The 14304-nt window shown below is 44.4% G+C and overlaps 1 protein-coding gene across 1 annotated transcript; it reads left to right on the top strand.

Moving 5' to 3' along the window:
• Positions 1-3748: 3748 nt before the first annotated feature.
• plk1 (polo-like kinase 1) lies at positions 3749-11893 on the top strand (the record flags this gene model as incomplete). The annotated part of the gene is made up of 11 exons (XM_080522993.1): positions 3749-4111; positions 5347-5515; positions 5614-5758; positions 5955-6048; positions 6703-6919; positions 9947-9989; positions 10142-10242; positions 10781-10858; positions 10962-11116; positions 11332-11514; positions 11699-11893. 11 exons carry the CDS (start codon positions 3749-3751, stop codon positions 11891-11893), a joined length of 1743 nt encoding a protein of 580 aa, XP_080379119.1.
• Positions 11894-14304: the final 2411 nt, after the last annotated feature.

Here is a 14304-nt window from a genome sequence, read left to right as displayed (position 1 = left end):
TGAATGTGCCAAGGCCTGCCACCTCATCCTACAAAGAAGAGTAGCCTTCATGAGCATCGCACAATAAACTGCCCCCTCCTTTTTTAAATACATATTTCATTGCCTTTACATATTGTATTTTATTGTAATGCCAATGGTATTTGTTGTAATAGTTCAAGTGTAATAGTACTTGAATGTACGTTTTTAATTTATATTGCTATGAATTGTATTGTGTCTCACAACTCCATGTGAGTGGTCCTCAACTTTTTAATGCACCTTTTGTTGCTGTTCTTTATACCATACCTGTTTGTTGAGGAGTGACACATAAATAAAGATATATCTATCTATCGATCTATCATGTAATTCGTAATTGTAAGTCGCTTTGGATTAAAAGCGTCTGCTAAATGGCAAAATTATTAAATTAATTATTAGATGTCTCAGGACACCAGTGCTGGGGGGTAGTAGATGTCTCAGGAAACACAGTGCTGGGGGTAGTAGATGTCTCAGGACACAGTGCTGGGGGGTAGTAGATGTCTCAGGAGACACAGTGCTGGGGGTAGTAGATGTCTCAGGACACAGTGCTGGGGGGTAGTAGATGTCTCAGGAGACACAGTGCTGGGGGGTAGTAGATGTCTCAGGAGACACAGTGCTGGGGGGTAGTAGATGTCTCAGGAGACACAGTGCTGGGGGTAGTAGATGTCTCAGGAGACACAGTGCTGGGGGTAGTAGATGTCTCTGGAGACACAGTGCTGGGGGTAGTAGATGTCTCAGGACACAGTGCTGGGGGGTAGTAGATGTCTCAGGAGACACAGTGCTGGGCGTAGTAGATGTCTCAGGAGACACAGTGCTGGGGGGTAGTAGATGTCTCAGGAGACACAGTGCTGGGGGTAGTAGATGTCTCAGGACACAGTGCTAGGGGTTAGTAGATGTCTCAGGAGACACAGTGCTGGGGGTAGTAGATGTCTCTGGAGACACAGTGCTGGGGGTAGTAGATGTCTCAGGACACAGTGCTAGGGGTTAGTAGATGTCTCAGGAGACAGTGCTGCGGGGTAGTAGATGTTTCAGGGAGAGCAGTTAAGATGTAACCTGAAGAGATGGGTTTTCAGTCTCGGCGGAAGATGGGGAGTGAAATATTCAAGTTTCAAGATTCAAGTTTATTGTTACGTCACATTACACAAATGTAAAATTCTTAGGCTTTGGTTCCTGACATTGCATTGCAGCACGAGACATAAGGCAATAATAATTCAAGCATCATTCGAGATAAAAAGTGACAGCAGTACAGGACATGAGTGACAACAAAATAACAGGCTTAATACAAGATAAAGGTGACAATAGTACAGGTAAGACAGGACACACTAGTGGCGCCACTAGTGATAATAGATAGTTCAGTAGTAAAGTGGCTGTGAGCTTAAGGTCTCCATTCCGCATGTGTCTTTGTACTAAAACCGCTGAGGCAACTCTATATGTATTTTATGTATGTTGAATATTATGAATGAATGAATTCAAACACTCATTCAACTCCTGTACTACTAATAATGTGATAACTCTAACCCCTTATGATAGGCCACACCCACACCCTGACTCCCCCAGCCAATAGGGTCATTCACTGACAGCTCTACCAAAATAAACCCTGATGCGGGGAGTGTGGTATGATAATATAGATCAATCTAGAACCATAAAAGAACCTCCTCTGGTGTTGGCAGACCCTCCTGCTCAGACTGGACAAGGCCAACACAAAGCCACAACTCTCATCCTCTCCTCTCATCATCCCCCTCCATCCTCTCCTCTTCCTCTCATCCCCCTCCGTCCTCTCCTCTTCCTCTCATCCCCCTCCATCCTCTCCTCTTCCTCTCATCCCCCTCCATCCTCTCCTCTTCCTCTCATCCCCCTCCATCCTCTCCTCTCATCATCCCCCTCCATTCTCTCCTCTTCCTCTCATCCCCCTCCACCTTCTCCTCTCCTCTTCCTCTCATCCCCCTCATCCTCTCATCATCCCCCTCCATCCTCTCCTCTTCCTCTCATCCCCCTCCATTCTCTCATCATCCCCCTCCATCCTCTCCTCTTCCTCTCATCCCCCTCCATCCTCTCCTCTTCCTCTCATCCCCATCCATCATCTCCTCTTCCTCTCATCCCCCTCCATCCTCTCCTCTTCCTCTCATCCCCATCCATCATCTCCTCTTCCTCTCATCCCCCTCCATCCTCTCATCCCCCTCCATCCTCTCCTCTCCCTCTCATCCCCCTCCATCCTCTCCTCTTCCTCTCATCCCCCTCTTGAAGCTCTAAAACCTGCAGGTGAGAGCTGAGGATAAATGCAGCCTGTTTGTTTATTCATTCTAAGGAGGAAGGGGGGGGGGGTAGGAGAGAGGGAGATGCGGGGGGGCGGGGGGGGGGGGTGAGCTGGTGAATGGAAACTGCAGAGGGACAGTTCCAGCAAGTATCAGATAAATAAACGGATGCACATGTGTATAGTTGACTAACCTGCGGGAGGTTTGTATAGACACACAAAGGCTCAGGTGGACAAAATGGATTCACGTGCACCTCAGTACACACAGACACTGTAAACACCTAGTCTAACATACACTCCAACACTCTCACACAAACACAAACACACACACAGACCCACACACTGCCATACACAACACACACACACACTCCAAAACACGTGGTGGGAAAATCATGTGTGTGTACAGTACCACGGGGCTGGACTCTAATCCTGAAGATTTCCATCTGTGGGTGTGTTGTTTGTTTTGGTCACGTTCACGTGCATGCAGCTCACCATGGTTTGTGGAACGTAACTCCTGCAGTCGCAACATTTCTTCCCACACGTGTGTGTGTGTGAGAGAGAGAGAGTGTGTGTGTGTGTGTGTGTGTGTGTGTGTGTGTGTGTGTGTGTGTGTGTGTGTGTGTGAGTGTGTGGGGAGGTTCGATTAAAGCTGCTGTCAGATTGAAGGACAGGCTGAGGCCCAGACTTCATCCTCTCTCTCAATTCATTTCAATAAAATAAAATTTTGAGAAAATAATAAATTAATAAATAAGAAAATAATAAATTTTCATCAAATAAAATTTACATCACTGTTGCATTAGTAAGAAGTCAGTATAGGCTTGTTGCCTGCTATCTGGTGTTCGCCTTGTTATGAAAATATATTTTTTCTGGCAACGTTTTGTCAGGGGGGACATTTAAAATACTGCTGCCCTGTAGTCGTTGGTGATTGGTCAGTGTAATAAAGGGGTGTTAATTATGGTTCTTGAAGCAATCGGCGCTGCGGATATTATTTTCGCGATCAGGGATTGGGTCTTTTCAGTCAAATCCTTCCCGTGATGCTTTGCTGTGGTGGCTTGGAATTCAAATCGGGAACACCAATCACAGACGCTCGTGACAACCGGAGACCAATCACGGACGCTTCTAACGAACGGTGCAGCATTTAAACTTGTAGGAGTCACTGTTGTCAAAAGACAGGCGAGTAACAGCGGGGAAAACAAGTTGTCAAGGCGTATTTTTGGTACATTTGGTAATCTATATATATATTTTTTTAAATCAAATCGACCTTGGCCGTATGCAATACATATATGCACGATCTTATTTTATCACCGACGTTAATTCAGCACCTGTAGATAGTTAGTTTTGATTAGAATTCAGTGGTTTGCGCGAATGTGGATGGTAAGCTAGTTAGCTAGCCAGATTAAGCTGAGGTAAACTTTTAAAAGTGTTGTCATTATTTTGTTCTTATTCACTGCGATCGTGCGCTGAAGAACACCTTTTTTGATCAAGATGAGTGCAGCAATCGCAAAACCGGTTGCTCCGTCGACACACGCCGACCCCAAATCTGCACCTCTCAAAGAGATCCCAGATATCCTTGTGGATCCTCGGACTTTGAAACGATACACGAGGGGAAGATTCCTTGGGAAAGGAGGCTTCGCTAAATGCTACGAGATCACAGACATGGACACTAAAGAGGTCTTCGCCGGTAAAGTCGTCCCCAAGGCGATGATCCTCAAGCCTAACCAGAGGGAGAAGATGAGCTCCGAAATCTCCATTCACAAAAGTCTAGATAGCCCGCACGTCGTGGGATTTAAGGGCTTTTTCGAGGACGACGACTTCGTTTTTGTTGTGCTGGAGATTTGCAGACGACGGGTGAGTGAGAAGGAGACATGTTGACTCAACTTTATTATTATTATTATTATTAATTAAAATTATTGACTCAACTTGCTGCTGTCTAGCAGCTTCCTATGAGCCAACTTATGAATGAATGAATGGTCTTTATTGCTCGAATGTGGATGGTAAGCTAGTTAGCTAGCCAGATTAAGCTGAGGTAAACTTTTAAAAGTTGTCATTATTTTGTTCTTATTCACTGCGATCGTGCGCTATATATGGTATATATGGTTTTGCTGTGTCACATGAAAGCTCACATGAAAAGAATGCTACCCAGCTAGCTACCATGGCTGACATATATTTGTCAGGTTTCCCACGGGTCCTTGAAATCCTTGAAACTTTGTGAATTTGAGAAACAAATCAAGGTCTTTTTTTGAAAATAGACATGGGTCATTGAAAGTGCTTGAATTCCCGTCTCTCTCTCTCTCTCTCTGAATATAAATAAATATAAAAATGTACTTAGCTCGTCAACTAGTAAATAAGTCTCTGTGTTGCTTAACTTAACACATATTTCACAATATATGGTTTTGCTGTGTCACATGAAAAGAACGCTACCCAGCTAGCTACCATGGCTGTTAGCTTAGCTAGGAAACAATCTAGCAGCACAGTCGACACGGCTGGCTCTCCACATCATTCGTTTAATTATTTGAATCGATTATTAGTCATTTAAAATGGCTGTCGCAGCATAACGTTGTCATTTGGGTGCTAAATTGGACAGACGTGTTTACAGGTGTTTGTTTGGAGTTAACCCGTCTGCCTTGTGTGTTCCTCTTCTAGTCTCTTCTGAGTTAACCCGTCTGCCTTCTGTGTTCCTCTACTAGTCTCTTCTGAGTTAACCTGTCTACCTTCTGTGTTCCTCTTCTAGTCTCTTCTGAGTTAACCTGTCTACCTTCTGTGTTCCTCTTCTAGTCTCTTCTGAGTTAACCTGTCTGCCTTCTGTGTTCCTCTTCTAGTCTCTTCTGAGTTAACCTGTCTACCTTCTGTGTTCCTCTTCTAGTCTCTTCTGAGTTAACCTGTCTGCCTTCTGTGTTCCTCTTCTAGTCTCTTCTGAGTTAACCTGTCTGCCTTCTGTGTTCCTCTACTAGTCTCTTCTGAGTTAACCCGTCTACCTTCTGTGTTCCTCTACTAGTCTCTTCTGAGTTAACCCGTCTACCTTCTGTGTTCCTCTACTAGTCTCTTCTGAGTTAACCTGTCTGCCTTCTGTGTTCCTCTACTAGTCTCTTCTGGAGTTGCACAAGCGGCGGAAGGCAGTGACTGAACCGGAGGCTCGCTACTACATGATGCAGCTGCTCAAGGGCTGCCAATATCTCCACAACAACCGCGTCATCCACCGGGATTTAAAACTCGGCAACATCTTCCTCAACGACGACATGGATGTCAAAATAGGTACGGCACAGCCACACAAACCGTTCATGCTAGACGAGGGCCACAAAGCAAACATCAGCAGCCCCTCACCCGTGTTGTCCTCTCCCCCCCTGCCCCAGGTGACTTTGGCCTGGCCGCTAAGATAGAGTATGACGGGGAGCGAAAGAAGACCCTGTGTGGTACACCCAACTACATCGCCCCGGAGGTGCTGTGTAAGAAAGGCCACAGCTACGAGGTCGACGTCTGGTCTCTGGGCTGCATCCTGTGAGTGGAGGACTTGGATCATAATGCACACACAAACACACACCTCAAATTCACGCGGTGAATGTACGGAATGTACAGAATGTTCACGGTTACAGCATTTAGGCACGAAGTAGTCTGACGCAGCGAGTTTTGCAGTGAATGAAAGACTCACAACGCGCTCATGTTCATGAGTTCCCTTCCCTCTCTCCTCTCCCAGCTACACCTTGCTCGTAGGAAAACCCCCGTTTGAGACTTCCTGCCTGAAGGAGACCTACAACCGCATCAAGAAGAACAACTACACTGTCCCCTGGGTAGGCACTCAGACCCTATCCTGTCAGCTAACGCACACACACACGCACCATTCCCTATTGTCAAACATGGCACACGCCTACAAACCATAACCAGGACTGTCTGAATTACAACCAGATGCATATATTTGTCAGGTTTCCCACGGGTCCTTGAAATCCTTGAAACTTTGTGAATTTGAGAAACAAATCAAGGTCTTAAAGGTTTTTGAAAATAGACATGGGTCATTGAAAGTGCTTGAATTCCCGTCTCTCTTTCTCTCTGAATATAAATAAATATAAAAATGTACTTAGCTCGTCAACTAGTAAATAAGTCTCTGTTGCTTAACTTAACACATATTTCACAATATATGGTTTTGCTGTGCTGTGGTAGAGAAGGCAAGAGACCATCTAGTGTTCACACATTCATGCCTCTCTTTTTAATTGTTGTCTGTGAGCGGATAGTTCCTATTATATAAATTCTCATCTAGTTCTGTCTCAAACTATGCTGTGTTGGGTCCTTGAATTTCAGGGAATTCTTCTTGAAAGTCCTTGAAAGGTGCTTGAATGTGATGTTTCAGAAGGTGTGGGAACCCTGCAGGACTGTCTGAATACAACCAGATGCATATTTGTGCTCATCACACAATTCTAATCATATCACTCCTCTTTCTTTCTTTCTAGCACATCAACCCTATGGCGACCAACCTGATCAAGAGGATGCTCCACGCCGAGCCCAGCCAGCGGCCCACCATCGCAGAGCTGCAGAACGACGAGTTCTTCACGACGGGCTACATCCCCCTGCGGCTGCCCACCACCTGCCTCACGGTGCCCCCGCGCTTCTCCATGGCCCCCTCCTCCCTGGACCAGCGCAAACCGCTCACCGCCCTCAACAACCAAGGTACGAGCGTGGCTAAACGCTACGTATAACACTAACCAGTGGTGCAAACTTGTCACCTTTAGGTGAAATTCGCAGTTTTTACCTCAAAATAGGTGACCTACGTGAATCATGCATATCTGCAAAAAAAATATTTGGGGGGGGGGGGGGTCTACATCTCATCTCATCCAAGTCACATGATGCCCAAGCTAACATCTTCCTGTCTGCTAAACTCTGCTGCAGTTGAAATAAAAGGTCTTAAAATGGTAGTAGAAACATAAGAAGTAATAAAATAAAATAACAGAAGTTATTTCTATGTTGCGATAACTTCTCAACAGGATTTTACAGGGTTCGTTCAAACTATCGTAATTCTTGAATTATATGTGCAATCGGAAAAAATCCAACAGTTTCTGAAAGCACAGAAGTTGCACTCTCTAGCCATTTAGGGTTATTACGGTAGTTCACCAAAAAAACAAATGCACTGACCTCAAAGTGTCATGGAGTGATTTGAAGAGAAGCAGTATTTTAGCGGTGTTTTATACTTTAGTGAGTTTCTGTACATATATGTTTGTGATTGTGAAATGTCACAAAGACCATCTGTAGGCTAGGGTAACCAATCCACCTAAAAGTTTCATTGAGGACGACGATGTAAGTGACGAAGGACTGATTTCTTCTGAACCAGGGTATGGAGGTTAGTTCTAGCGAATTTACCTGATAGAACATCGACATGCTAGAAACACATAACTACACATAATTAGATGATCATTATAAGTATTTAGTGATCGTTAAACTGTTGTTTATTATATCGACTGGGTACTTTACAACTTCAAGTTTCGTGTTATGAAAAAAACGAGTCGGTGAGTGGTTTGCCCTAGGCTGCGTTCGTAAATTCGCTCTGGAAATCTGATCAGCAGTCATGGAATGCCTCTTGTCCAATCAAATTACTTGGTCCCTTTATGACGTTGAGCCCAGTGCGCAGAGCGATTTTTACGAACGCTGCCCGAGACTGTCTCGCTTCCCCCTTTACCTCGCTTCTACCCTGCTGCTACGCTGCTTCTATAACATCAGGATCAGACACAGGGCGAGACTTTCAAAATAAACCTTTTTAATGGCTTCTGTGTGCTTTAGACTTGCGTAGAATCGATTTTATTTTTATTTAAAAAGTCAGTCCGGAAAATGTATTATTGTCGCCAGACCCACTGCGTGGGAATACGACGCGTGCGGATGAGAGACAACATATAAAACAAAACTTATCGCACACTTATTGCTCTTTTGACATTGGTTAAGCTGCGCCCAAAACCCAGATATTTTGCCACGTGAAATGATAAGACAAGAGGCCACGATACGATAATCGCCGTAGGAGGCGATTCGACTGTAGGCATGTGAAGTTAGAATTTCTTCAAACTTGCGGTGGTAGCAACGGTGTGTGTGGTTTAGTAAATATAGTGTGTGTGTGTGTGTGTGTGTGTGTGTGTGTGTGAACCTCCTGTGGGAGGTGTGTGTGTGCCATATCTCAGTATGTAGGCTATGCAGTGTAAGTGAGTGTAAGTAAGTGTGTGAGTTTATTCTGTTATGTATGTTATTATATCTAGTAATGTGTTGAGAAGCAATGGAAATAAATCAAGAAATTGATAGAGTAGGCTAACTTACATTATCATTGTTCTATGTGTGGTGGCCTGGGAAAACCCTTCACATGGTGGCATTTTGACATTTTCATTTTTTAATATTTCCATAAATTAGAAGTTCTCAGCTATTCATAACTGGTTGAATGACTGAGATAGCCCTTTATTTTAAAAAGTTATGAGCATTTTAATGTATCATGTCAAAAAAAGTGAAAGGTCATTACTACCCCTTTCTCCTCCGGGTCAGGGGAGGAGCCTATGCAGATCGGCCGGTCTCGTTTGTCTGCTTGTGATGCGGTGTTAGTCTGCTCGCCTCGTCGGTATGCGAGGGACAGATCCATTTGTGTGTCTTCTAGTTAAGATGTTATTACTTTATGCTTATTGTGAGCATCAGTAAACTGGCAATAACACAGGTGGAAGTATCGTCTCTCCTTTCGCTCATGTGTGCGTGCGTTGCTTAACTGAGAATGAGACACGTTCAACATGACGTTGTTTCACTAGCAAACTACCCACCACAAAAACACAAAAATAAGTACTTTCTCTTTTGTTTTCTTAAAATGTTTATTCACCATAATGTAGTATGGAGTTCAAAGTACGAGAATACCACATAATATCAAAATCGCCAAAATCGCGATTTCCATCTATTTTTGCTCTTTGCCACAAACGAACGCCAGCGACATCCGACGGGTTTTCCCAGGCCACCACACATATGCAACAGAACAGATCACCCAGCATTGCTAATGAAAAGAATCAACGAATGTGATTCTAATACCAATACTTGCTCAATAGGTCTTAAAATCTATTAAAAGTGGTCTTATATGTTAAATGTAACTTGTTGAAACCTGCAGGAACCCGCATAATTATTTTGAGAACAGGTTGCTTACATTAATTATTTGGGTGTTAAGGTCAGGGCCATCGCTACTTACACGCGCATCATTGTTAGACCACTGTTAATGCTAGAGCTAACCATCTACGGGCAAAAAAAAAGTGTCACCTTTTTGGACCATCGGCAGTTTGCACCCCTGACTAACTATTAGCGTTTCCTATACTCTTCTAGCTTCTCGTGAGTCCCCCCCCCCCCCGTCCTACAAAGGTACAGCCGTGGCACAATGCCTGTCTTATGGAAGTTAGAACGCGTCATACACCACTGTAGCCCATGGCAACAAATAGGGTTGTGAAATTCCCCTACGTTTGAGAAAACTCTCTGGTCATTTCCAATGTTTCCAACTTGGTTTCAATACGGAAACAGTTGGAAATGATCGGAAAGTTTCCCACATTTACGGGAATTTTTGCAACCCTAGCAACAAAGGAGACGGACATGCCGTAATGCTACGTTTGTGGAATCTAATGCTCGCTGACCTCCACACGTTAGATATTATTAACCAGTGTGTTCAAGGTTCTGATGGGCGTTTCTCTCTCCTCTCTCCAGGTGGGACAGATAAGCTGGAGTCAAAGGACGAGCCCCTACACAGGTGAGACTCGACAGGCGGACGAGACACGGGTATCATGCCGTGTGCGTTCATTCTGAGGTGTTTTCGCTATCGTGTGTGCCGAGTTACCGTTAACAGTGTGTTCTGAGGCTCTGTTAGGTGTGCGTGTTCTGACGTACGCGTGTCTCCTGCAGAGAGATCCCCGAGCCCACGGTCTGCAACCTGACTGACCTGCTGCAACAGCTGGACAGTGTCAATGCGTCCAAGCCCTCAGAGAGAGCCCTCATACGCATGGGTAAGAACACACACACACACACACACACACACCACTTGCTTAGTTTGCTGGTACTGCAACAAGGCTAATCCCAGGTAAATATTCAGCTCCAGTCCATACATGCTCTGTTCTAGCTTTTGAGTGAGTTGTTGTATTGACCTATCGCTAAGCCACACCCCAAAATAGAAATTGCCCAATCATACGACAGCAAAAGTCACTACAGGCAGAAAACTCATACAAACAACTCGCTAATATCTGATGGTGAAAAGCTTCTAGACTAAATATTCTTGTCATCTTTAAAAAATATGTCTTACTTGCTGTGGTACATCAGAAATGTGCCAACTCCCGCCATTGTAAGTCATTGAATGTCATTCAGTCACGGTCGGTCACTGTCACTGTCAGTGAAGCGTTTGTTTGTCTGAGTTTTCAAAGGGGGCGTGGCTTAGCGATAGGTCTATAATTGTACTGTTCGGCATACTTCTTCCCACACCTGACTTTTCCAATGGCGGTAGTTCCACATGGTCTCTGTACTGACTCGTGTGTGTGTGTGTGTGTCCAGGGGAGGCTGAGGACCCAGCCTGCATCCCCATCTTCTGGATCAGCAAGTGGGTGGACTACTCTGACAAGTACGGCCTGGGTAAGAACACGCACGGCATGTGTGCAACTTTCATCTTACCCAACCCGTGTGGCCATATGGCGTGAACGCTTGATGTCTTACGACGTGTGTGTGTGCGTGTTAGGTTACCAGCTGTGCGACAACAGCGTGGGCGTGCTGTTCAACGACTACACACGCCTCATCATGTACCTGGACGGGGACAGCCTGCAGTACATCGACAAGACGGCGGCCGAGTCGTACCTCAGCGTGCGCTCCTACCCCCCGACGCTCTCCAAGAAGGTAGGCCCGCAAGGTCTTTGTTTTGACCAGACTAGCCTAGCATGGAGGTAGCACAATTTCATTGGCTAACGGTCACAAACACTACATCTTGGCTCGCAAGATTATATATATATTTTTACATTTTCTTTCTTATTTTTACATTTTCCCTTTCCCCCTCTTTCTCTCCCTCGCCTGCCGTCTTTCTCTCCCCTTCCCTCTCTTTCTCTCCCTTGCAGATCACGTTGCTCAAGTATTTCCGTAACTACATGAGCGAGCACCTGCTGAAGGCGGGTGCCAACGTGAGGCCCCGGGAGGGAGACGAGCTGGCCCGCCTGCCCTACCTCTGCCACTGGTTCAGGACCAAGAGTGCCATCGTCCTCCACCTCACCAACGGCACGGTGCAGATCAACTTCTTCCAGGTACGAAACCGTTTTTGTCTTTCCGTAATTTTTTTCTTTGAGGAATTCTTACAGCGAGTGTTCCAAGGGCTATGTAGCGATCTTTGTTTTTCTAGTGATCTGTTTTGAAGACAATTTGACCACTTAAGTAGTACCTCTCTGTACTGCGTATGTGTTGTTGTTAACCCTCTCTCTCCCTCTCCAGGACCACACCAAGCTGATCCTCTGCCCTCTGATGGGAGCGGTGACGTACATCGACGAGAAGAGGGCCTTCTGTACCTACAAGATGAGCCTGATCGAGGAGTTCGGCTGCTGCAAGGAGCTGGCCAGCCGCATGAGATACGCCCGCCTCATGGTTGACAAACTACTGACCTCCAAGTCGTATACCTCTCCACGCTAGAGCCCATTGACGGTGCAGGAGAGGCAACCCCCATCACAACCATCCATCCCACCAGCCTATCAGAGCACTAAGATGGGTTGGTAGGTTCCGGTGGTTGCGATGTCGTCATATGCCTGTACAGCAACATATTTTTACCAGCAGTAAAGTAAAAAAATAATAACTGTCTCATAGTTGAAATGGATGAATGATTATGTTTCGATCAGTATGTTTAGAATGAAAGGGATGCTGTCTGTCTCATATCTTGATTGTTGTTTCCCTGACTGTTTTTGTCTTAACTGAAACTGACCATGTTGATGTCTGTACACGTTATGTACATGCCTCTCTGTCTGTTTACCTTTACCGTCTTTTTTTACATGTTTATTTTAGATGTTTGATGTTGTCTTTTTCAACACGAATGCCTCCTCTTGTACAAAGCCCTTGCAGATGCATTTTAATGTTTTGAAAATGTTTAAATTCCCAAGTTTAATAAAGATTGTTTGCAGAAGAAGAGAAAGCGTCACTCCTGTTGGAGTTGTTCACTTAAAAAAAGATCACATTTATTTATTCCATAAAACCAGTACAAAAAGTTTCCTCTTATTCCCCTCCTGGGCAGCATGTACAAAATTCCTTCATTCTTACATGACACAGCAACACCAGAAGTGTGGGAGTGCAAGCTCATAGAGCAGTCATAAACCTCATGGTCTATACAGTGCTGATTTGAAAGTATGTGAACCCTACAGGGAATTGTTTTTGTATAAAATATTCAAAAGATTTAATAACTTCATTACCTGAACCCCAATTCATAATAAAGACATTCCAAATAAAGGACACGCAAAAAAGATTTTCATTCATTATTCAACAAAAGTTAAAACTATTCATGCGTGCAAAAAGTATGTGAAGCTCTTCAGTCCATAGCTTGTGGCACCTCCATTAGCAGCGATAACCTGGAGGAAATGTTTCATATAGCCACTCATCAGTCTCTGACATCTGCTTTGAGATATTTTTGCCCACTACAGAACTCAGCCAGTTGAGTGAGGTTTGAGGGGTGTCTGGCATGAACTGCCCCCTTCAGTGTCCTGCCACAGCATCTCAATTGGACTTAGGTCAAAACTTTGACTTGGCCAATCCAAAACACAAACATTCTTTCCCTGAGCCATGCTTTGGTAGATTTAGACCCTTCTGTGAATGCCATTTTGATTCGCTGTTCTTATTGTTGAAGCAAGTTACCTGAGATGCAGTAAGCGAGGTCTGCAAATCTCTAGATGTTATGTTTGGGTTGGTTTTTACCTGATTTATTCTTTTTCTTGTGGTTCTTGGGAGATATTTTGGAAGGGTGTCCACTTCTAGGCTGAGTTGCTGTCATGTTAAATGCTCTCCCTTTGTAAATAATTTTCCTCACAGTGGACTAATGGAGCTCAAACCTTGTTGAGATATCGTTTCCTCTCGGCATGCTGTTTAGCATTCACCTGTATGGCACAAAACTGACCAGCTTTCTTATCCATCTATCAGTCCTGCCCAAAATCTGTCCTAAAGATCTCTCCTTTGACCGGTTCATTTGGTACCCAGTTATTTATATAGAAATTATATTGTCTTTTATTTAAAAAAAACGTAACTAGCCATCATCCTAAGTGTATGTGTACAACTCCCCATAAAATAAGGTAGCATAAAGATTTGAACATTCTTATTTGATGGTTAATAACAGCAGCGGTTTATGGATGATAACCCCTCCCACCCCCCCTTCAGGGAGATTTCAGTAACGACAATGTCATCTACATGTCTGTCTGGTGGTCACTAGTTGACCATGCTAGAAAGGACAGTGGTGATGCTGTCAGGCCTGGCGAGTGCGTCACCTGAGCTCTTCACTTTAGGATCTTGCTCTTAGTGCTTGGAGGTTTAAACAGCTGCAGGTTCCCCCCCCCAAAACATTTCCTTGATATTTTTCTCTCTCTCAAAAGGTCTGAACATCTCCTCTCTGACCTTCTCCTCCAATGCGTTTTATGGACGTCGGGAGGAGTCAGAAAGGGTAGTAACAATCGTACCTGTCCTTCCCATATCCTACTATTATAGCCCAATAATAATAATAATAATAACTTTTATTTGTATAGCACTTTTCCTGCAAACGTTGCAGCTCAAAGTGCTCCAATCATTATATAATCATCATTTAATAATTTAGCCATTTAAAGGCAATATTAAAAAGAAGGGTTTTTAGTCTTGACTTGAACATATTTGTCGAGGTTGCATCCCTAATGTAAACTGGCAGAGCACTCCACAATTTGGGTGCATAAAATGAGAATGCAGCCTCACCAAATCTCTTCTTTTGTACATGTGGTACACAGAGAAAACCAGCGTCAGAAGACCTGAGAGCTCTATTGGGCTGATATGCTAGCAAAAGGTCTTTCAGATATTCTGGTGCTGTGCCAGTGAGAGCTTGA

This window comes from Nansenia antarctica (genome assembly GCF_963989245.1).
Source record: "Nansenia antarctica genome assembly, chromosome: 2".
NCBI lineage: Eukaryota > Metazoa > Chordata > Actinopteri > Argentiniformes > Microstomatidae > Nansenia > Nansenia antarctica.
The sequence above is the reverse complement of the archived record's forward strand: the minus strand, read 5'-3'. Positions and strand labels throughout refer to the sequence as shown.